The following is a 25,627-nucleotide window of genomic DNA, read 5'->3' on the forward strand; positions in this document are numbered from 1 at the left end:
GACTGGTCAGTCTTCACCAGGTAAACAGGGCCTCTGGAAAGGCTGAGCTGGAGGCCACATGGCTCTGTGATCACCACAGATTGTGCAGCAGTGCCCTCCACGTGCCCTCCCAGTGCTTATTCCACAGTCAGCGATAGGTTCTGATTTTCTCTTGTATGACTTGGAACCAGGTGCTTCCTTTGCAAAAGAAAGAGCCTGGTGTTACTGGGCTTGAGTCAGCAGAGGCCACAGGAAGTGGGGTAGCTGGCCTGCTGCTTGAGCCCAAGCCAGGAATGGAGCAAGTGCAGTGCAGGTGGGGCCAGCGGGCCACAGCATCATTGCACATGAAACTTAAGCCCCAGGAGCTGCCTCACCAAATGTTTCTGCTCTAAATGGCGATTGTGAGGAAAGGATGAGAAAAGCATTCAGTATCGGGGTTCCTTTTGGACACATGCCTTCCCAGGGATTCTAATGGGTTCATGACCTTGATGGTCCCACTGTCACAAACAGTTTCAAGGCAGAGTCTATTGTCTAAAGTGAGATTCATGGAAGAGTCCCTGAGTTCTCAGTGACTCTTCCTGTCTTTCCTCACACCCACATGTTTATCTTCCTGTTTGCTTACTGAGGATGTAGGCATGCTCTTCTGTCATACACACTGTGTGTGTGTGTGTGTGTGTGTGTGTGTGTGTGTGTGTGTGTGTGTGTTACTAGGGATTGAATCCAGGGGCATTCTACCTCCATCTACAAACAAGATCTAACTAAGTTGCTGAGTTCCTCACTAAGCTGCCAAAGCTCGCCTCAAACCTGTGATCCTCCTGTGTCTGCCTCTCAAGTACAGGCATGCACTACCACACCAGGGCTGGCCTTCCTTTATGAGATACGGCCTTTCACCTTCTGATGGGGTCTATTCATGGAGGTACATTCCACAGCACACACCACCCCAAAATGTTTGCATAGAATTTTTCCTAAGACCTCACAGTGCTTCGTGACAGCAGGGATGAAATAACTTAACACTTCTAATTGGTTGTCGCTTTGCCCGGTGTGTTACACATTAGCTAATGAACCACAAGAGCATGTGATAAGCGGGTCTCTGTATGAAGCTGGGGCACTGGTATAGTAGCACCAGCTGTCCTGGCCCCATGTCCCTGGCCCTCACTTCCCCTCTTGCTCCCTCCCAAGAATCTGAATGTGTTGGGATGGGGTGCGGGTGACCTCAGGTCCACACAGTGCTGTCTTGATGATGTCCAAAGGGCCCTGTGCTCCCCTGCAATGCTGGGATAGGCTGCTTGCCCCTGTTGCCCTGGACAATTGAGGGAAATTTAAAGCCAGATCTCAGGGCAGCTACTTTCCGCCTCTCAGCCCCCTTCCTCTTTATCCCCCTTCTGCTGGGCCCTGCCCATGCATGTATGTATAGATGGGGAAGGAGGTAGAAGGACAAATCCACAGAAAGGTCCAACAAGAGAACTGGTCATGGTAGGGGCTGTCATCTTGGTAAAGTGGGAGAGGCAAATTTGTCTAGGAGTCAAAATACCTCGATTCCTACCTCCTCTCTTCTACCTGCCTGCTACATGATTGATCTCACGGAGGAGAAAGAAGCCAGAACTTAGTGAGTAGCTACTATATTGCTAGCACCACAATAAGATGGAAGGGGGCCTATAGATCATATAATCCAGCCCCTCCATATACAGCTCACAGACTTCTAGGGAGGAAAGCCAACAAATCACAGTAAGCGTGACAAGTGAAGCACCTGAGATGTGTATAATCTATAAGCAGGACAGAGAGCAGGCGGTGAACTCCAGGGAGAAACCTGGGGATCCTGGAAGTGTGCTGTAGGAGATGGCCTGTGAGCTGGTTTTGAAGGAGACAGATGTACTTGGTGGGCAAACATTCCTTGCCAGGCAGGTGGAACAGCGCATTCAAAGGGACAGCAGTGTGCATATGGAGAACTGTTGGAATAAAGTAAATGGCAAGCTGGTTGTGGTGGCACAGGCCTGTAATCCCAGTACTTGGGAGGCTGAGATGAAAGGGTTGTGGGTTTGAGGACAACTTCAGGAACATAGTGAGAGTCTCAGCAACCTAGGGAGACCAGCTTCAAAAACACAGGTTTGAAAAAGGGCTGGGAGTACCACTCGGAGGTAGAATTCATTTGTCTTCAATCCCTAGTACCACAAAAAAAACAAGCACACAAGCAAGGAAGGGGCAGCAAGTGTTGAGTTGAGGCTGGAAGTTAGACCAGCATCTAGCCATGAGGAAACACATACGCCTTTATCCAGTGGGAAGGCATTTGGAGAGTCTGTGGGAGATGGAGCAGGTGGAAGGCACAGTAAAACCTCCATTTATGAAACAACCTTACCCAAGCCTGGTTTGACACTCATGACCAGATTTCACAAGTGGTGGGAGCATCAAGACCCGTGGTCACGAGGCACCCCTCTCCCCTGAGCATTATGTCACAGTGGAAAAATATCGTAGGTTTTGGGGCCAGACAGATCTGAGTTTGATTTATCTCAGCCTGTGACCTTGGGGTCTTTTTTACCCTTTCTGACTCTCAGGTGTCACATTTATAAAATTATAAGTTCATTCCTGCATCTCATTTGGAGTTGCATAAAGATTTGATGCGAAGCCCCAGCACCCTTGCCCGGTCCAGGCAGAGCCCCTGTGTGCTGCCGCTCAGTTCCCCTTTGAACTGAACCTCTGTAAGCACCAGATGGACGTAAGATGGGCAGCATCTCATTTATCTTCCGGACAAGGAACCTATGATTGGGAAGAAGAAATGAAGAATGTTAATCTGGCCAAGACCCCAGAGGTAATAATCTCCCCGCCTTCCCCAGTGAGCCAAGTCTCCTTTTAACCCTCCCTCCCAGGTCTGTTTTCCATAGGTCCTGCCATTATTGTCTCATTAGCCACTAGGAAGATGTTTATTTATTAAGAACGGCTTAGCATCAACTAACAGCAGCAGTTCTGAGTTGTAAGAACAAACAGGCTGAGGAATGCATACGGGAAGTCTCAGTGTATATTTTCATATTTTAAAAAGTGATTCAACTTTATGCTGGATGGAAGAAGAGAAAAAGAGGGAGAAAAAAGTTTCGAACCTGGGAGCACAGTTTCCGAGAGTTTATTTTGTCAGATACACAGCTGACATGATCCGTCCTAATGGGGGTGGTGATCCTCATTGAATTGCAGATCGGTGTGAGTGACCGAAATACCTCAGGGACCCAAATAAGTGGTGTGCACAGTATTACTTAGGCTGCATCCTCTAGCCAAGTTGGCCACTTTTTTTTTCTCTACCTCTTTTGGACATATGCACATGTGCACATACGCACACGCGCGTGCGCCTGCACACACACACACACACACACACACACACACACACACACACACACACACTTGCCGTGTATGTATTCTTTTATTCCAGAAGCTCCACTTGAAGCTGAATTGCCTATCTAGGCCAGTGCTGGATCCCCATTTTGGGCTCCCTCCCCTCTGCCTTCTGTTACCTGAGTGCACCCCCGCCCCATGGGGCATCAGATCAATCTGTTTCGCTGCTGTGTCAAGACCCAGATCAATTTATTGACTCTGTCAGAGAGGCTGGTACAGTAATTGTTACAAGAGAAGAAAGAATGGAAAGTGAAAACGTGTCCACATGAAAAATAAACATGACGTTTTGTTCTTTCCTGCCCCCCCACCATCCTTTCTTTTTTTTTTTTTTTTTTTTTTTTTTTACCCATAGATCTTTCTATGTTTACCCAGCAAAGAGCACTTAAGTTAATCAGCCCCGTCTACATTATTAATTGTGACAGTTAGGGTGCTACATGGCAGGAAGAGGCGCTGGGAAGCATTGATCTCACTCGGATGGTGTGGACCGGAGCAGGTTTGGTATTCCTTTCCTTATCTCACTGCTTTGGGGTTCCATCAAATCACATTTCCCTGATTGACAACACAGAATGCCTCCCATCAATACAATTGATTTTGTGAAAAAGGACAAGGAACGCTTTCAGCCTAAGATAGATGAATTATGGTGACAGTAAAGAGAACATTTCAGAAATCTTTCAGTTTAGAAACCTAAATTAGGAGCTGAGGTATTATTATCTTCCCAAACACAAACATAATTTGTATCCCCAGGGAAAAAGATATTAGAGGAAACTTACAAGTGCAAAATAGATTTTAGTCAGAGTTTGTCATGAACCTGAGGATATTAATAGCTGTTTTTAAAAGGCCACCTGCAAAATTTTTTGTGGGGAATTTTTGGTTAAGTGCACATCTTTGAAAGACATTTCATTAAAGTTCAACTTTCATGGCTTATACCTGTAGACCCTAACATAAATCCTATGCGAACCGACAAAACAGAGTGGGTGTCATTTGTGACCTGGAAATAAAAGGTCAACCACTGAATTTATAGCTTTTTTAGTGAAAAGAACATTAAGATTCCTGCCAACTGGAGTCCATCCATATTTTAATGTTTCCTAGTTAAGATTATGAAATCAAGGGATTAGGATCATGCTTTTCAGTGAAGGTCAAAAATTAAATGTGATGGCCTAAGTGTCATTCCCATGGGGTAGAAGTTAATATTTCAGAAACCATTGCTACCCCTGGCAGTCAAGAAATGAATTGTCCATGATCATTAACCAAGGTAAGGGGACTCTCACTATCACCACTAAATTTAACGATGATTATTACATTAATCAACTGAATTATTAAATTGCTCTGCTGTTCTCCTATAATGTCCCCAAACAGTAATAGTGGCTTGATTGCTATCAAATAATTCTCATATACAATTGAGAACAAGATGGAGATCATGAATGAAGGCCTCTTAGGGAAAAGAGGTTGTAGCTATTTTATGGATAAGAGTGGTAACGTGGAACATTCTTCCAAAACCAAGAGTCAGTGACACTGCAGACCTGATATTAAGTATGAATCACCAGTACAAGTTTTTAAATACAAAAAAGGAATATGTACTGTTTTTTTTTTAATTTTTACACCCTAAAAAGGAAAAACACTATTTTGCCAGATCTTTTTCTTCCCAAAATTTTCAAAGCTCTATATCCCACCTACTGTGGATTTTTATGAAGAGAGGAGAAAGGCTCTTTAATGTCTTTATAGGATGACTCAGACACATGTACCCCCACACTATTTTCAAATCCATTTTAAATGCCAGAATTTTTCAAAGTTATAGAAATATCAAACACTAAAGCTGGTAATTTCCTTAAAGATCATCCACTTTGGACCCCCATCATCTTTCAGATATAGCTTTAAGTGCATTTTGGAATTGAATTGGTAGCACTCTAATAAAACAGCACTTCTAAATAAGAGGGCCAAAGCCCAGGAAGCTGAAACAATTCACAAAGCTACATGTCTAACTAGAGGCAGAGCAGGACTAAAACACAGAGAGAGCCAGACAGGGAAGGGACTGTGGGTTCATATGCGGCTTGGGAAAGAGGTGTGTGATGTGATTGATATCTATGGCACAAAGGTGCTTTATAAAAGGCCAATATCCAGTAGACTGACCCAAGTGCTTTGGAACCCTGAGGAACCAAAGAATGTTACTCAAATGTTCACCTTGCAGATTGGACCTTCCTGGACTTGACTGTGCAATGCAGGGGTGTGTGTGTGTGTGTGTGTGTGTGTGTGTGTGTGTGTGGCGCTTGTGCTTCTGTCTGTGCTGCTGAGTAGCTTTTTGTTGCACAGTTTTCTTCTGTCCTTCACAGTGAAGACAAAGGTTAAAATTCCCATCCACCTTCATGGGCAAACACTTTAAAGTGCTTCTACATGAGCCAGGGAGTAGAGAGGACCTTTGATTTAAAGTTCAACATTTACATTTGTAATTTTGACTAATTTCCGTGCTTGCATTAATTAAATTGAAATTGTTTAATTAAAATAAAACTAAAATTGATCATTAGGATTAATTTAACCTGATAGGCTTTGTGTGTCTTTCTAGACAAATATTATGAAATATAGTGATAATGAAGCAGTGAGAGGCCTAATTTTACATCTTATAATGATTTTAATATCTGCCAGTTCTCTCTGGTATCTGGAGAGTGCTGAATGCCACTCTTTCCTATATCATTACCATTCGGCTGGGGCCACGCTGTGTGTATTTTTTCCTAACAAAGCCTAAAGACGTACCAAATTTTCTTCATACCTGCCTCGTAATTGCATCATGGTTGCCCTCCTCCCCACCCCACCATCTTCCAGAAAGGCTACTTGCTTGGCTCATCCCCTGGGCCTTGCATCACAGTGACCTTTGTAAACCAAGAGCTGCTGGATGAAATTCCTTATGGAATGCACTAATGTTCCTCAGTCTGGGCCACCCCGTGCACCTCTTCCTGGCTGCTTGCTGTGCATAGGAACCCACCAAAGAATTAAGACCCATAGTGAGATTAGGGATCCCAACCCCAGAATAACTCTAAGCAAGGGTAAAAGAGGTCACTCCTCCAAATGTCTAATTTGCTTCTAGGGAGAAGCTCGCTCTCTCGGTCCTCTCACTTCTATATAGTTCTGTCAAGCAACCATGTTTCCAAATTTGGCATCTTCTCTTCCTTAAAGAAAATTATAGAAAGATGAGAGTACTGTTTCACCAAAAGATTCAGCATGAAGTAAATTTAGTTTTAGTCTGAACCTACCTATCTTCACATGAGCAAATGCAAAACATTTTGAATTAGCAAGTATTGAATTATTTTGTCTTCAAAGTAATTAGGATACTTATGGATAAATTAAATCCTCAGGAGAATCTGCAAAGCATTTTGAGTTTCAAATTTCTCCCATCCACCATTTTCCAGAGTTGCTTTTTTTTTTAAAAAAAAAAAAGTAACATTGGTTGTTATATTTAATTGATTTCTTACAGCAACCCTTTATGCCAAGGGTCCAAAGGGCAATATAAAATTAGCCAAAATTATATCAATATTTATGGAAACGAAAGAAGAGACGCAAAAACCAGATGAAAAAAATGAACACATGATTACTAGTCATTTGAGAATGACCAATGCAGAGAATGCCTTATATGCAAATTATCTTTTTGCAGATTGGCTCATAAATCCCTGGTAAAGGTTGAGAAACTCTTTAGAGCTGGGGGCCCTGATGATTCCACCCAATCACTATATTTAAACTGATGCTTCAAAAGAATCCAGTTTCACCAGCCACTTCTGCAGAACATCATCTAAATGTATTCCACTTTTATTCATATCCTTATCTAATAGAAGAAACTCCTAACTTTCATTGCAAAGGGTTTGATTTGGAAGCATATTTGCATATAATTTGATTTTAGAAATCCCTGAATGTTCTCAGCATTTAAACTAGGCTGAGTTCGGGGAATTGAGATAGAAAGAGTAAAATCTCAGCTTAAAGCCAATGCACTTGTGTTGTGATTGTAAAGACCCATGAAAAGACCATGAGCTGGCATATGAAGATGAGATTTCTATCTTCCCAAAACAGAAAAGAATCCTTCCTTCACTGCAAAAGCAAAGCATCAGCTCTGGCCCCCAGGAGCTGTGATTATAGTCCTCCAGTCAGCAGACAGAACATTTTCATACCTTGTTCCATTTAATCCTCACAACCACCATCCTGGGAAGGTGGTCTTAATTCCTTCACTACAGAGTATAGACAGATCCAGATTCACTGTGGACTCCGAACCCAGCCAACCTCAGCTGTGCAGTCTCTTCTTTGGACCCCACAGCAGTGCTTGTTCTTGACCCATTTATCTGACTCACCATGCATTATTGTGCAGGATGCAGCTGCTGAGCATGGGAGCTCTTCAACCCGCAACTCAGCCCAGCTGGGCATGCTCACCACGCAGGACAGAACCACTCCACTATACAGAGATGCTATACAGTATCTCTTGAGTGTTACCTGAGGGAAAATTACTACTAGAACCATTAATTTGTCACTTGTATACCCAGTAAACTCAGATTCAAAGAGAAGTTGAGAGGCAGAGTACTAAGCTTCTTTTTCCAGTGTCTTTCCACTGTTGTCTGTGAAGACCTTGGTCCCCTTCTCTGAACTCCAGGACCCTTGCTTAGTGACAAGATTGAAACTCAACCTCAACCAGCCCACAATTCAACTGTCTCCAGATTACTTCCCTATGAGCACCTTAGAACCCCTCCTTCAGCCTTTCCTGGCTCTAGACCGAAACCAGCCATTTCTTCCTATTAAGTTGGCTGGACAATCCCTGAGATCTTGTTGACCTCAAAATCTCTCCAACGTTTTTTTAGTAAAAATAATATGGGATGTATTTGGAGCTAAGAACATTTCTCTTCATAGTGCTTTTCAACTTCATTTTCAAGGCAGAAAAACAATTTAGCAAAGTCTAGTTTTATATTTGAAGAATATAAATGTGCATTGGCTACATCCATGAAAAGCTGAAAATGATTGAAGAGAAACTTGAAATCATGGCTGTGGGATTCTAAAATATAATCTAGAACCTGTGACTCACCTTCTACCTGTAATGTTAACTCAAATGCCTTGTAGGGAAAATGGAGAAGACCTAGTTCTGTTGGCCCCTGCCGTGTCTTCTCTCTCTCTCTATTTCTCTCTCCTTACGTCTATGGTAGATCTGTGGAAACATTTAAGACCAGCTAAAGCTCTGTGCTGCCCAGCCGCTGAGTGGTCTGAAATGCCTGAGAAAGCAGCCCAGATTCCAACTGTAAAACATTCCTTCAGCAAGCCTTGGAAACTAGCATACTAGCAGGCAGAGTTCAGAGGGAGCACATGTAAATGAGGCTCGGTTATAAACTCCTGAGGAGTGTTTTATTTAGTTTAAACCTGAACTTGAACTTGTAAACGTGTTCCTGGAGAACAATACCAAAAGGCTGATGCAGTCAAACAGGAAGTCATACTTTAGCTCAGACATTCACCTCTGTGACAAAAAGTAAATTCTCAAAGCATTTTTTAATCGAACCTCCTTCTAGAATAGATCAAGTTGGCATGCTGCAAGATGTTTGTGATTGCAGAATCAAAATGAAATTGAATACACATCATTTGAACCTTCCACATTTTTACAAAATAAACAATAGGATCGCCTACCCTTATGGCGATTTAAGAAGGGAACCAGATCTTATAGGGCTAATGAACATAAAAGTCATGCAATCCCTAATTGTTTTTATTAAATGATAATAAAGTGACTGTAGAGGTTTGCAGCTCTTCCAAGCCAGTACTGTGTGTGTGTGTGTGTGTGTGTGTGTGTGTGTGTGTGTGTGTGTAGTTGGTTCATAAAGCTCTACCAACTGGAATTTATCAAAAAAACAAAGCGAGAGCAATTTTCCTTGCATGCTTGATTTTAGAAAACACATTCTTGAATCTGTCTCCAACAATCTTTTCTTGTGAGATCTCTTCCATCTCCAAAGTCATTACTAAAAAGATAAACATAAATTAAACTTTCCATGTTAGAATGACAACACCTCTCTCCAAGAAGCAAATCCCTGGCAGAGAAGCCAAGTGGCTCTGCCAGTTGCATTTGTTCCATGTTCAGGTCACTGATGAGGCCTTTCAGGAGGCCAGTCAACCCAGGTGCAAAAAATCTCCGCCCTGCACCCATGAGCTCCATTTAGAAGCTTCCCGCTCACCTCCTCTGGAAATACACAAAAATAATTATTTGTAGTAATGAATATTGCTTAGTTGAGTATTCCTTAGTTGTAAATTTGATCTACAAAGTTAGAAGAAAATAAATCTGAACATAAAAAGCATTTGCCGTTTCAGCATTAAAAGCGAAACAAAAAAATACTGTCAAAACTGCAAATTGCCCCATGCAGGTTAGTTTTGCAAGTCACGTCTTAACAAAGACAAGTTTTGTTGTCGTAAAACCCTAAGTCCTCCTACCACATTCTGCGAAGGGGGAGGATGGCATTGTTCCCTGGTTCCTTGTTTGGGGGTTTGGGCGTTTGGGGATATGCTGAGGGAAATCTTTGCTTTTAACCAGGGCTGTTGGCTCAGATGAAACCCTGCCCTCCACCCCACCCAGCCTGCCAGGTCATATCAGCACTTCCCATAATGAAATGATGCTGCTTATGTTGTAGGCCAATATTTCAAAGCCATTTTGTGTTTTGAAGTTTATCTCCTCCCCCAAATGCTGTGATAACTGATATATTGAAGCCTGGTGTGCAGAAAAGTTAAGTTGGGCCCCTGACATTCCACAGACGCGGTCTCTGAGCCCAGCATCTGACTTTTTCCACAATGGAGTTCACTCTAACCTCACTGTGGGAATATGAACAGTTTCACCCTGGCCAATGTCATATTTAATACTGTGAACCAAAAAGATGATTCTTGGAACCAGTTGAATCTAAAAGCAGGTGTTCCTGGAAGGAGAAGAAGGTATAGGAAGGGGATCTTTGTAGTATAATGAGAGTGTGTGCCTGGGCCCCATAGCCACCAGGGACTGGGCTGGGGGTCAGTCCAGGGCCGGTGCCCCGCAGTGCAGTGCTCCTGGACTCGCACGCTGTGTTCTCATGGATCTGAAAACTCTGATGCTGCGATCTCCTCCAGGTCTGGCTGAGCCTCGTTTCTTTGGCTCACCCTGGAAGCCTGTGTTCCAGCTGCTTGGCGAGGTGACTGGGGCTTGCACTCGGGGCCTCCTCCTTCACTTCCTTCTCCCTGCGGTCGTTGAGCAGGAAGGACTGTTGGTTTGGATGGCCTTCCAGAGGGTAGGGGTCTGCCCTCATTCCTGTGGGCCTCTCAACCACAAGTGGAGAGGGAGGGAGAGACTGGCGCGAGGTGGGAGGAGGCAGGAGATGGGGCTAGAAAGGAGAAGGCCAAGGACAGTGCACAGAGGAGGATGAAAGCAAAGAAGTCAGAGGCCAAGACCCAGGTGCTAGGCCGAGCACAGAGGCGCCCGCTGGAGTGGAAAAGCCCAAAGGCGGCAGATGCTGCCCAGCGTTGGAAGAGCTCCCTGGCTGAGAAGGTTAGACTGGGAAAGAGTTTCTGGCAAGGGACCAGCTCTTCTGGCATTCTCTTACAGGATGTCTCTTGGAGAATTTTTTAAATAACTGGACTTTTTCACTCTATTGCTATTTTGCCCCCTCACAGAACGTTAGCTACCTGCACCATTTAAATAGTGAAAGCTCACAATCGTTTGCCATCAACCCGAGCCCTTCTTGGGAAGAGCAGGAGTGAGGAAGCTCATGGTGGGATGTTATTCTAATGGGCCACGCTCTGCTGAGCTCGACCTCCACTCCCACGCCTCTCTCTTTAAACAGAAAGGTTACCTCCCTGGGCCACCGTTGGGCCAACCCCAAGAGTGACTGTCTGCACTTGTTAGACAACAGGCATTTAATTAAAATTGGAATCTGATGTGTAGAAAACATACATTTTTTCATTTCATAGCTCCCCAGGAAATCATATTCCCTTCCTCCTCCCCCACTCTCCTCCTGCCAAAAAGAAGAAGAAGAAAAAAAGGCTAGGGAAAAGATTATTGTAATATGAAAATCAAAACTTACAAAAGGCTAGGCCACTTCTTTATTTTTGCCTCTGGGACAGACATTAGGCACTAATGAAGCCCGCGTTGTGTCTTGACAGCAGAGCCAGCTTTTTATGGCCACCTTCCCATATGGAAGAGAGTTTGTCCCATCTCAGGGCATTAAAATACAACATTTAATGAATCTGTAACTACAGTCTCTCGTCTTGCTTTTGTGTTATAGAAGGGCTGGCCTGATATTTGTTGGCCTTGGTGGAACAATTTTATTTTTTTAAAGAACGGATCACACACAGGAGGCACACATTAAAAAATAAATCCAGGAAGCCTAGTGGTCACTGCACTTCCCGAAGCCCAAGCGTCCAGCGCACTGAGCCAGGCTCCGCCCCACACATCCGGCAGTGCCATCCCAGCCCAACGGATGCGCACGCCAGACGAGTTCATTGGGTCCTTGTCCCCTTAATCTCCATGCTGCACCTCAGATCTCAGGCAGCTTCCGTGGCGCGGGCTCACTTTAATGGATAGAATCTATTTTTCATGAAAAAGCAGGAAATAAGCTGTCTCTTTCATAAAAAGATTTACAAAATGTAATCATTGTTGAAATATTCCCTTTGAACTGCCGTGTCCACGGGGGTCTCCGGCTCCCAGAGTCGGGCTTCATTAGAACCTCCTCCTAAGCGGCTCCAGAAGGGCAGGTACGCTGGTGGTGCCCGGCTTTGATGTCTTGAATGAATGAAAGAAAAGCACAATAAAAAAGAGCTGTTGATCAAGCATAAAATACTCTTTAAGCTGACAGAATAGCAGCGTTAACACACCCTAAGCTGCTTTTAGTTTTTCCCTTTTTTCCTCACATTTTCCTGTGCTTTGTGTACAGTGGGGGTTTGTATTTTATAAGAAGTCTCTGATCTATGTAGTATGCCATTCGCTAACAAAAACCAAAATAGGATTGTTTCTGTCCCACTTGGTTGCCTGACTACTCCTTCCCTCCCTCCCCTCCCCCGCACCCCCAGCCTCCAAGGCCTGCAGTTTAGCCTCCTAAGGCAAGGGCCCAAATGCCTTTCATAAACTTGAGCCAATTCCTTTTGTGCTGTAGGTTTCGCTGCTCTGATTTTAATACCGCAATTAAAGACAGATTTTTATTTTCTCAAGAACTTTCTCTCACAACTGGGGAAAGGGAACCGACACAGCTGCTACTTCTAGCTAAGAAATTATTTCATTAAATAAGAGAAAACGCCTTGTTGAGCAGTTACTTTCCTAGGAAACTGGCCCTCTTTAGGTCTCATGTGCACTCTAAGGCTGCAGAAGCATTTTATAGTGAGAGAACCCATCTAACCCCAGCTTTCTGGTTTTCTGGACTTGCTCCCAACCAGGTATGAATCTCCCTCCAAATGGATAAAGTTGATATGCTTAGTTCATGGAATTGAAAACTGAGGCTTGGTGGTGCTAACTTGCCCTAGTTAATCCAACCAGCACGCAGTGGTGCTGGTACTAGTGTCCTGTGACTTGGACTCCAGAGTCCTGGCTCTTTGCAGCATGCACACAGCCCCCCTTAGTCTTCTGAGCCTCCATGAGTGGCTAGGGTACAGTTTCCAATTCAGAAGTATTTGTTTTCGTGCGCTAAAAGGTGAAATGATGAAAATAGGAAGAGAGACCAAAAGGAAAATTTTACTTGGTGGTAAGAGAAACACCAGAGCAAGCCTGGATATGGTAAAGGATTCAGACTTTGGAACACCGCCTGCATAATTGGATTGTGTGTGCATGCTCAAGGTTTGGAGGTACTGGATGGCTTATTGGGTAAAAAGATTAGTGTTTTCCCGTCTTGAGGTTTGAACCAAAACGAAGGTCTTGGCTGGGAGCAGCACCGCCGTTCTCCAGGGAGCGGTGGTTTGGACAACTGCTCAGTGCTTGTAGTAAGCAGGCAGCAGTCCACGTTACAAAACCCTTGCACATGCTACTGACGCAGTTGGCCGCGACTGGTCCCCTTGCAACAGCTCATCAGTCGGAACTGCCTGGGGTGACTCATGGAGACTTGGGCCTCTCAAGGGCAAGTGCCTGTCATTTGGGGAGGAATGTGCTTGTGGTGTGAGCACGCACGTGGCACCGCCGGGCTAGAAGTCATTCATTAGACGCCTGGCTTCACCCGCACTGAGCAAGTAACACCAGGCATTATGGACCTGTGTGCAACTGGCTCTTCCTTCCTTTACTAACATGGGTGTTAAGCATCTCCTCCAGTGGCCGGGGGAACACCATTCCTGAGAGGGTAGACAGTTTCCTTAAGAAGAAAACAGATTTTTACAGTTCAGCCACCAGGATAGGGGCCCAAGAAAGATGCCTCCATCTAGTCTTAGAACCCAAGGAAGTGATAGCAAAGCAGCAGGGAGAAAGCACTTGGCTTTGGGGCATCTGGAAGAAATTGAACACAGCACACAGCTCGAGTGTTTTGAGTGGTGGGTATACACTGTGAAAAGATAAGGCTGCAAAGGTAAACCAGGCCACTCCTGGCTCATTAATTTTTTAATAGTTTCCTGTACAATAAACAAGTCTTGGGTTAGCATTATTGAAAACAGGTTTTCTTTAATTAACAAAATAAAATCAGACAAGACAATATGATGGCAGAGATCAAAGCCCAAGGCTGCCATTCCCAATGACTCACACCTGTGGACGGCACGCCACCCATTTCAGAAGAGGCCCACGAATGTTACTGCTTCTCCCCACAGTGGGCATTCTCCTGCAGAAGGGCCCTCCTGGCAGTCCTCTGGGGTGACCAGCACAAGGCCCACTCCACTTAAGGTCACAGAACGAGTTCATGGGAAAGGTGGAGTTCACTCTAGGGCCCTTAGACGCTGCATACTGAGCCTCATCAGTCCGTGTAAGTTTATAAAGATCTCACTGGGTGGACAGCAAGGGATCTGGCATCCTGAAAGATAGAGAAGTGTAAAACTAACCCCTGCTTCCCGCTAGAAGTCCTGAGGGGCAGGGGCCATTTGTATTTTATGCAGGAGATCCCCAAAGAACCTTGTGCACATAGCACCCGGCACACTATAGGCCCTCAGCGCTTGCTAAATGAATAAGTTCTCCCAAATGATTACTACTAATTTGAAAATCTAGGGGTTACTCAAAGGCCCTATCCACTTGGAGTAGTTTAAGGGGTCGACCAGGCTTTGGGCTGATACAGCAAGGACAACTCATTGCGTTAGACAGTGGGCATTGGTTCACCGGAACAAGAGCAGGAAGCCAAAAACCAAATACCGGGATTCATGTGAACCAGCAGAGATAGCATCTCCTCTAGAGAGAAGGCAAAATGGTGACCACAACTTCTGAGGTCTCAGCAGTGTCAGCCTTGGGGGCCGGCGGGGAGCTGAGCCTTTTGGGGGACCTCCCTATATGTTTGTGTTTCTGTTTTAAGCATGTAAATGTCCTTAAATAACCCACCTAGCCAGCAGAGAGGAAAGCTAAGTGTCACACCCAGTTCTGGATTCCACATTAACCGCCTCCTTCCGCAGTGTTAAACTTTGCCCTTGAGGCCTTTTGTTTAACTTTTTTAATTTGAAAAACAGATTCTGCCGCTCACGCTCACAGCCTGTTCCTCCCTCCCCAGCACAGGGGCTCTCGTGTGCCTGTGGCCTCTCTATGCTCTCTCTCTCTCTCTCTCTCTCTCTCTCTCTCTCTCTCTCTCTCTCTGTCTCTCTGTTCAAGTAAAATATAACTATCTCTGACAGACATACTTTTTGTTTTAAAAATGTGCATCCTGCCCTCTCGTTGAGAAGAGTTGTTATACCCATTAGAATGTTTGTTGTTAGCTAAGGAGTTGAGTCCCTTGGTTGAGTATCCAGTACCCCCTTGGCCAAACTTTAGAAAATAGCCTTTTTGTCTAGTTGCTCTCCACCAGGCATAAGACACAGAATAGACTGGCCCCGTCAGAGACTCCGACTGTCACATCAGGCTTCCTGTTTAGGAAGCAGTCAGATATTGTTTATGGTTCATAAAACCTGACCACTGTGAGTATTCCAGAATTCCAAGCAAATAGGATTCGAACTTTCATGGAGCTGTAAATTAAGGGGCGGGAAGTGTGATAAAACTCCTTAGAGAACTGTGAAGGGGAAAAAAAAGTCGCACTGCAATGGTTAAATGAAATTTTATAAGCACATTCAGTGTGGAGCTGTTTTGCATTACATGAGTTGAATACCTTAGAGACGCCACATCTGCAGGCACTTTATTAAATCCTTAGTCAGCACTTTCCAACCTGATGAGATTACTCCTTCATCTGACTGGAGAGAAGGAAAGCTGAGCTCTTGTCCCGGACTGCAGATTTCTTTTGATGTTTCACCTTGAACACTGAAAGAGGACAGTACCCACCCCCCTTCCCTGCACATCCTAAACTGTAGACACTGTGAATATAACTAATTGTTCCCAACTAGAGGCTTTGTGGGAGTGTGGATTTATGGACCTCCAAAACAACTGTAGTTGAATGTTCCTGAGGAAGAAAATAGATCAAAGCTCTGTGTTTACTTCCTTAATGTAAATGTATCAAGATAACATCCTTAGATATTGTACTGTAATATTGAGACTCACTGCAGATAAGGGACAGAGATTCCTTTGTAGTCTATCTGGCTGCAGTAGTCTAGATTAAGGGGCTATAAAGTATGGAAGCAAAAACCATATGAAACCTAAACTGTTATTAGTATATGTCAGAAGACAATTTTCTTGCCTCTCCATAAATGAATTTTGTTTCATGTGTCAACATTTTCCCAACAATTTAACAACCCTCAGATTTCTTTGATATTTTTTCCTTTATGGTCCAAAAAGAAAATATGCAGACTCATTCTCCAAGGAGTTGTTTGAAGCGTGCGCTGCTTGCAGAATTAAGAAAAAATGTCACATGAGAAAATGGACTTTGAGAAAATGGGCTTTTCCAAACATCATCCGATCCATCTGATGCTATTAGCAGTTCATGGAAGTTTGTAGAAATTGAACAGCTTATCTATGTGTGGCTATCTCCCTAATCACAGCCGAGTTACAAGCATCTTCGTCTCCATACTAATCGTTAGAAAATTTGATTAAATGGATGAATATTTATTATTATTATTATTATCATCATTATTATTATGAGAATGGCTTATCTGCTATCTCTGCAGACCCCTTTAAAAAAAAAAAAAAACCCTATGTGGTTTCCCTGACTTCCCATTCTGGAAGCCCTTGGTCAAGTAGCTGGGTTAATTGTCATGAAGATTAGTGGGATGTTGAAATAAGTACTAATGGTCAAATTACAGGAGAGAAAAAGTTGAAGAATAGGTTTTGGTTTGGGCCTGAAAGGGTTAATTAAGGTTTTTTCACGGGTTATTAAAGACCCCCAACCCCTGCCTTAGGAGTCATATTGACACCCCACCACAGGGCAGCTCTGCTCCTCTATTGACATGTTGCTGGTCAGAGCACAATAGCCTTCTGTGTCTGCACATCATGGCTAAAATCATCTCAAGGAAAGCAAGTTTGCACGCCTTACCGTTAGACAAAAGCCCAAGAGTTGCAGTGTGCAGCTCAAAAACCCAGAGTCAGCAACTTCTATTGATTAAAAACTAACCTTTAAAGTAACTCTGAGAGTGTGTGGTTAGCATTTAAATTTAAACATGTCATGAGTTGATTTGTGTTACTGAATACCAACTCAGAAGGAGTAACATTCACATCGCATTTTTTTTTTCTAATTCCCTTAAGCAGCTAAAGTATTTCATGAAATGTCAATAGGGCAAAAAGAAAAAGGGGAGCCCCCCAAATGCTAGGCCTTGTAGTTTTCTTTCCCATGCAAATATGCACCCCCCCCAAAGAAAAGTGTGGAGAGCGAAACACAATAATTAGTCCTTTGTCTAACTTTCCCAAGTGCCAGAGAAACAGATTAATTAAATATACAACAGTGTTGGTTTTTGGAGTGGGGGTCTTGCTTGCTGTGTAGGTCATAAATTAGGCAGAATAAATACTTCAATGTGTTTGCAGTGGGCCTGCTACGTCAGAGCCACTGGAAGGTTGGTGGGAGGAGAGCAGAGGGTTTCTTGCTAATGATAGTCACGTCTGGGTCTGTCTGGTTGCTCTTAGCAACCAGACATGATGTAACACCAGGATGAACTTGAACTTGGGGGACTTGAAAAGAGAACAATAGACCAGAGCAATCAATAAAGCCTATTTCAGTGAAGGATTACAGAGCTGCTCTGGGGTAACCTTGTCGGCAAGGCACATACTGAATAGTAAGATGTGTGAAGAAACTTTTTTTTATGCTTTGCTTTTTAAGAGAAGTGCAGAGGCACTGCAGATTTTTGTAGTGCCCTGAGGTCTCCTCCAGGACGGTGGTATGGAAAACTGCTCCCCCTGCCGACTCACTGGGTCCCAGCCTCTGCTTCCACAACTGTGCGACTGCCACATTCAAGAAGTCTGGAATTTCACAACTGCCTTAGAAAGTGTACAAACAGAAGTTGTGAGCAGTGTTACTCGCCGAGCTCAGATTTTGAAGCTGTTCTTTTAAAGAGGGAATGCAGCTCAGCATCAGCTCTTTAGGAGAGGGCCACGAAAAACACAAACACGCTCTGGGGCCGGCCTCCTCTCCCTCCTTTCTCCCTCTTCTTTCTTTTGTCCAGTTAGATTGAGGCCGGTGGCATTGCCAGGATGATTTCCTTTCAGGACACAAGAGGGTTTTATTGTGTTTCTCAAAGCATGCGGTCAGAGAACAGCATCTAACACGGTACAGGATGAGCAGCGGTTCCGTCTAGGCTTAGGGTTTTACACTCCTCTGGAAATCAAAGGTAACTGTGTGACCAGGAAATCTTATACCAACCTCCACATAGCTATCATTTAGCCACTGATCCCTAGGATCAAAGGAGTCCTTACTTTACCTAGATGAGTCTCTTGAACAGGAACCAGCCTGCACCTGACTGAGTCACCCAGGCGTAACCCCTTCCCACACCATTAACCCAGTCCAGGGGCATTCGCTTCTGCTAAAAGTTGATGGTTTTTGCGAAGAGTGATAAATGTAGCGAAACTGTCAGGTTATCCTGGGAGAAAAAAGTTGGCAAATGCCGTATACATTTTAATTTCACTTGAGGATCTAACCCTGATATTAGTCTACAATTGGTCACTTTATTTAGCTAACTTCATTTCTTTGCTGACAAAGGAATTTGCTGACCAAGATATGCCAGCAGGTAAAGCAATGTATCACCAGGTTTTTCCTCACAGCTCACCACCTATGGAGTTATGAAAGGAAAAGGTAGCCGGGCCCGCAGACACCAGGAGACAAAGGACAGAGTATGGATGGGGCTAGGCAATGGCCTCATTTTCCCCGTGGACCTCGTTAATAAGTGAAATCCTGCTACTTTTCGATTATCATGTGTCATTTGTGAAAAGATTATTTTAGAAATAGTGGGCTGAATATTTATTAACATTATAAAATCTACCTCACACATGCATGAAGAGGTAGACTGTAGGAGAAATGCTGTGACGTACCCGACCCAGGAAGGCAAATAAACCACTTTCCCCCCTTTACCTCTGCTCCTTTTTCTAGTCTCACCTGTGTCTGCTAAGAGAACGTAACAGTCCCATCTTAGGCACCTACCCCTCCTTTGAAAGGAGATTTTGTGAAAATCATCGGTTCCCATGTGAAACCTCTCCCTTCACCCATTCTCCATTCACTCGACTCTTCTTGGTTGAGAACACTCTGTATTCCAGGCACCAGGCTAGACACTGAGAACACACCGACAAACAAGCTGGTCAAGTTTCATGCTTTCTAGAACTGCCCCCGACTAGACTACAGACCTGTATTTGTATGTCAAGTGGCCAGAAATGCTTCATTTTGTAAGAACCTTGGCAAGCCCCAACAAAGACATGCCACTTTAACTTCAGAAAAGTCAGAAAAGCATCAGTGCCCCCCAAAACTTATTATAGTTTATCATTCCATGATTTTTCCTAGTGAATACTTAATGAAGATCCTGATCCCAGGGTTGGAAAGGCAACTTTTTCTTAACTATGCTATTTTTACAAATGGAGCCTTTGTTTTTCTGCAGGACTAAGAATGGAGCCCCAGGCCTCACGTGTGCCAGTCATGAGCTCTACCACCAAGTTATACCCTGGCCCTAAAAATATAACTGCTCTTCTAACTGCACTCTGCTTTTTGTCTTCCAGTCCTGGTACCTGGGATAAAAGTTGCAGTGTCCCACCATCCACCAGACAGACCACCTGATCCCTTCTCAACTCTGTAACATGGACGCAACCTCAACCCAGCGCGGTTACAACATCACTGTCAGTGGAAGGGGAGAAAAACCGATTCAAATCAACTTGTACATGGAAACAGCAAGCATTATGGTCAAACAGCAAAGGCCATAACCTTTCGGGATTTTTTTTTTAATACTTTAGGGACTGTTGTAATTTCTCATATGGTGCTGGAAATGGTTGGGCTTGGTAACATTGGAGTGTTTCCGTGGTTGCGTGAGCATTAGGCAGTGTGGCTAGTGGAGGATACCCTTGCTCACTTACTTCCTGTGGTAACACACTTTCCTTACGGAGCCTGGCTGTTTCACAGTATTTCATGAATTTACCCACACAGGTGTGATACCTCTTGAGCACTCAAGAGGCACGTGGAGAACTAAATCTTTTGTAGTAGCTGAGATCTGCAATATCTAACTTACGGGACAGTCAAAGGGCAATGTTTTTCTGTAACATATTGGAAAAAGAAAATGCAGTTATGTTCTCTTTTTTTATTTTTCTTTTAGTTCAGTTTGGTTCAGCAGTCAGCAGCTAAGTAATATAACATGGCCCGCAAGGACAAAGAATCCACTCACATTGCCGAACAATTCCGAAAATGGCAAACTACTACTACTATTCAGTTTTTTAAAAGTTTTGAAATGCTGCACTTAACATTAAAAAAAAGAAAGAAAACAACATTTTTTCAACAATTTCAACAATGACACAAAAATTCACATGGAAATGGGGAAGATGGTCTGTTTTGACAGAAACTGACAGGAATCAATCAAAACAATCGAATTTTGAATTGAGTAAAGTGCAATTTCATTGGATAGCTAAATATCTTTGTAAGATAGAGATTGTTGAAAATTCTATTTTTGTTTTTCAAGTCCTTCCACCCCAGGACTCTAAATTATTGGGGTAAAAAACAGCCTTGCAAGAAAAGGGGAGCTATTTTTGCTTTTTATGTTTTTTATTGTTAAACTTGTATCCCTTTAAAAACTGAAGGAAAATTTAAAAAAAAACAAAAAAACAAATCTAATGGTGCTTTTACCACAATATGTTAACTACATTAAATGCTAATTAATTATTTTCTGTTATCAAAGCACATAACTAAAATGAAATCATGGTATCTGTTAATTTTATAAGCTAGAAGTCACTCTAATGAATTATGCCAATTCTGAACATTTTTACATGTATCCGGCAACATAGGCTCTATCAGTTATCAGACACCTCATTGTACCAGAGATTGTCCAGAAATTTTAAAGACCTTTGCGTCCCTGAACTGGGCTATGGGAAAAATAACAATAATAATAATAATAATAATGATAATAATAATAATGAAACCAATACTGACACACATGCTGGTGCCCATTCCGACCAAGGGCACTTGTTAGTGAAAAAAAAAGTTTGCACCCCCAAATGTCCTGTATCTTATGTAAAAAAGAAAAAAAGAAAAAAAAGAAACAAACAAACAAAAACAAAAAAAAAAAAAATGCAAGTGATTTTTCTACCAGACAGCGAAGCACCCCTTTGCTTCTCCATGCAACTTCAAGAAGGTTTCCTATACTATACATATATATATGTTCTGGTTGGCAGGCCCTGCTGATCAGAGGAAGTCTCTGCATGTTCTAGTGTTAGTAACTAATTTTTATATAGTTAATGTAGGATAAAGTAGAGTGCATTAAGACACAATATTGTAACCCTACTCTAGGCACTTGCCTTTAAACTATGTTTTTTCAGCCCTTCAGAAGGGTTCTACTACTGTCCTATACAATCAAGTAACTGAAATTCTTGGGAAGACACTTTGCTCCTCATCTCCCCCCTCTCCCCCAAACAATGTTGTTTTGTTTTGTTTTTTTTCCTTAATTTGCACGAAAACAAAAATTCCATATCAATGTGCCTTGCCCTGGATAGCGATTATTTGTGGAATTGTTGCACACGCTCCTCTATTGAAAGGGGTTTTTCCCTAGTCAAGCATTTGGAGACACTTTTTGTAAATGTGACTTTTATGTCAGCCATCGTCAGTTTCAACATCTAGAACTCAATAGAAAGTCAGTTGTCCCGCAGATAGGAGTAGTCTTTATCGTCCTGTGTGGTCAGTAGCAGTGCATTGCTGAGATCTATAGATGCTTAGAATGTCAGTATTTTGGATGTTGCTGCATTTTACAATTTATTTGGAGTCTTCCTTTATTTTCCTCCCCCAGATATATGAAAATATGCAATACCTGCTTATATCATGTAGAAAAGCTTAGCAATTATTAATTTTTCTTTTTTTTTTATTTGACCAAAGTCGGTGCTGCACCTGACGCAGCGTGTTTTAGGTGTTTGTCTTTGTACTTTTTTGTGATTTTTGAATGCACGTGCGCAGGAAGGGCTCCTCTTAGAGAAGCAGTCAAACTGTGAAGCACTAAGCTGACCCTGCTTCAAGCAATTTTGTTTTTACAACTGTTCCTTTCACAAGCAAGCCTTAAGAAAGAAAGAAAGAAAAAAAAAAGACAACTTCCTTTTTCTTCAGCTCTCACACCCCATTTTTCTTAGCAGACTGCAGTCAATCCACATTCAATGAAAAGTATATAATGCCCATTTTTATATGCACGTTTTTAAACTTCCAAGTTCTGAAAATTGTTTACTGGTTATCTCTATTTAAGGAAAAAAAAATAAAATAAAACATTTTGGATTTTCATACGTGTCTGATAAGTGGTTGAATAGTTGTTTGGCGCTGTTGTATGGTGTGATTGTCAGTGTACCGTGTCACTCCCTATAGCCAGCCAGCATACTTTGCCTTCCCCTATAGCACTTAGCTGGGCATTACTTTATTATGACATATGTGCACTAAAAAAAAAAAAGAAAGAAAAAAAGATTAAAAAAAAAACAGAAAGGAAAAAAAAAAGAAAAAATAGCAGCTTTCAGTGCTTCACAGTGAAGGGAAAAAAAAGCCTAGACAAACATTTTGTCAGAACCTTGCAATTAGCCAAGGTATTACCAGTAAATTGGTTGTATATACAATAAAATTGCACCCTTTTTTAAACAAAACAAACTAAGCAATAGTTTGGGCAGTTTTAGTTGTTTTTAGTGAGCATGTTGTGGTCATGACTGCAAAGAGAGAGAATAAACTGCCCACTCAGAAGATATGTAATTTGTATTGTTGTATAGTTTTATTGATTACACTGATTTATTCTACCCTATTTTATAATGCAGGACTTTTGTAATGTTGTTTAAATGAGGAAAAAAATTTCTGTCAAATTAGCCTAGTGAAATTTCTGATTGTTCATTATAAAGGCAGCATTCATAGAATTGCTTTTCTTTCTTTTTACCCCTTTTGGGAACTGGATTTAAGTTTAAAACTTTCCTGTTTCCTTTTTTTTTTTTTTGTAAGTATTTAAATACAGTTATTTTTTTTCTCTCAATGGTATAGCATATTCCTATGCTTGAGAAGTATAGGTCTACTGAAAAACCATTGTAAATGGACGTTACAGGTATGCTGTATTTTTGAAGGTATTTTGTTGTATTAAGTTTGATGAAGCTAAAACTAGGGAACTCTGAACAGATTTGCAGGAAAAGAAATGTTTTAAAGGCTTTAAAACATTAGGGAGGCAGTCTAGGGTGAAAACGAACAGGGGTTAAGTATTAAAAACACTAAGTTACATTTTTGTTAATGTCCATTGTCCAGAAAGCAGCAGGAAACTAGTTCAGTGCGATCAAGCAGGAAAAAAAGAAAAAGAAAAGAAACACCAACAATCCGTGTGTTTTGCTCTTTAGATTAAAAGCCAAGTGAAGATGTCTGAGGAAGACTTTGCTACCTGGGGTGTCTAGACAGACAGACTGTGTGCTATCAGCATTTGAAGGCCCAGCCCCTGATTCTGTTCAATTTTTTTTTTCTCTCCCATCAAATGGCATTAACAAGACTGGCAAAGGTAGTCCCTCCGATGACTCCGAGTTTTTTCTTTGGGAAGTGAAGTCCATCCGAGGCACAAACGCTTACCCTTGGCATTTTTTGATTAGCTTTTTCTGTTGGCCCCTCTCCTGCCTACCAGGAGGCTCCTTCTCTAATCCTTCACTGGCTGAGCGCCCCCACCCCACCCCTCACCCTACCCTCCTTTGCTCACTCCCCCATCCTCAGCCTTTGACTTTCCTCTGAGGCTTCTGTTTCTTCACTCCCTGGCATGGTGGGCGCTGTCACACGGGCCCCCGCAGACCCATGGGGTTGCGCTTCTCAAAGCTCAGGCTCTTGTTTTCTGACCTGGAAGCGTGAAGGACCTAAACTTCCCATTACAGCATCCCGCCAGCCCTTAGAAACACACCTCCCAGCATTCATGTTCCACTTCTCCAAGCACTTACTTACCCTGGCGCGCTTTGAATCTGTCCTGATGATGTCGTAAAGTACTTAGAAAACCCAGATTAAGAAAAACACCATTTGTTTCTCCTGTGATTTTTTTTGTGTGTGTATGTGGGGGGGGGGTTTTCTAAGAATGTCCCTTAATGTCCTTTGCATCACATCTCTGGAAATCTCTTTTTGCTCCTAGTGGTGGTGGTCTCCTTCCTCTCTGCGTCTCTCTCTGTCTCTGCGTGTCTCTGGTTTTCGTTTGCGTCTTCCTTCCTTTCTGGTCTTTGGTAGCAGGCCTCCATAGAACACAAACGGCAGGGTCACGTAAAGAGAGTGTCAGCATCACCTCACTGCCCACCCTCCAGACCTGTCCCAGACAGTCCCAAAGCTGCGCTGCCCATGGGCACGGCTTGGCTCCCGAGGCCATTTTGTCTTGAAGTCAATGCATGTACTTAACTGTTTGACAGTACACCCGCTCTGCCTTCTCCACGTCCAAGGCTGTGCATTTGTCTAATTAGCGTCATGTGTGTTTCCCTTTTATTTTTTCCAATAAAAAAAAAGCAGTGGGATGAAAATTGCTTTGATATATAGCAGGTAACATTGAAGCTATTCCATAGCACTTAACCGTAGTGAATACTGTGTCACCAATTCTGAAATCAATTTAATGTTTAATGCAAATCCATTACATGGTGCTATTACAGGCTGACAAAATGATTTACACAAATGTGACAACTTGGGCTCAATTCACTCTGCTTTCCAACAGTGTAAATGCATAGCAGTGTTTATCTGCATGAGAACTATGCACTAATCTATCCGAAGAAAAAAACTATATCAACTTTGGTATCTACTTTCCGTTTACTTCAATCCTTGCCTTTTTGGTCATTGTTATAATGCCAGCTTTAGGACAGAAAGAAATATTAAGAAAACCAGCATAATACCTGATATATTAAAATGTAGTGCCTGTGAAATCTGTATTATATTGCTCTTCTGAAGTAAGATTTTTCTACACCGGTAGCCTTCGCTGTCTGTCAGTCAGGACCTCTGGTATAGGTGATGTAAAATAACCGTACAATATTAATGCATGCTATTCCATAATGCTTAGTGAACTGTATGAATATTACTCAAAGTTATGTTAGTTTTTTTTTTTTCTGACTTGGTTCTTGTCAGCTAGGTTTAAAGGTATTTCACTGAGAACACGCAAATTCTGTCTTTTCTTGATTTCGGCTGTTTTCAGTATTTTGGAGGTATACATTTACTTAAATTCAGTATTACTTGTGTTTTGTTTTTGTTTTTGCTTTCTTTTTCCTAGGGGACAAGCATGGGTGTTTGATTTCAGAAATCAGTACCTGGCAAGATTTTTGTCTCAAAAACGACTATTTGAATTTCAAGAACTCTACTACGAAGCCTCTCTGCGAACATTTCCAAGAGAGGGACATTTCCTTGACCCTTGGAAGCTACGCTGATACTGAAGCATTTTCTTAATGGACAATGTTCAGCCAGGTACCCATGCCTGATCCGTCTTCACACCAGACCTCCTCCCATTAAAAGGACAAAAAAAAAAATTTAAGAAATCACATGGCTATTTAGTTTCATGCACAGTTGCAATATTTTCTTCAAAAATAAAACTCTGTACAAACTTTGGGCCCGATTCATAAGAAAAAGAAGTTTGCTATTAACACGGGATTTTTTTAAATATATATATACTTTTTTGGTCT

The 25,627-nt window shown here is 42.5% G+C and overlaps 1 protein-coding gene across 1 annotated transcript in view; it reads left to right on the forward strand.

The window, feature by feature from the left end:
* The window catches only part of NFIA (nuclear factor I A), a gene marked incomplete at both ends in the record, with an annotated part of 386,945 nt that extends 367,340 nt beyond the window's left edge, over positions 1–19,605 (forward strand). Inside the window, one exon of the mRNA XM_080692591.1 lies at positions 19,529–19,605. Coding sequence (XP_080548717.1) covers positions 19,529–19,605 — 77 coding nt within the window. The remainder of the gene's footprint in view (positions 1–19,528) is intronic.
* Between the last annotated feature and the right edge of the window lie 6,022 nt (positions 19,606–25,627).

This window comes from Muscardinus avellanarius, assembly GCF_963383645.1.
Source record: "Muscardinus avellanarius genome assembly, chromosome: 3".
NCBI lineage: Eukaryota > Metazoa > Chordata > Mammalia > Rodentia > Gliridae > Muscardinus > Muscardinus avellanarius.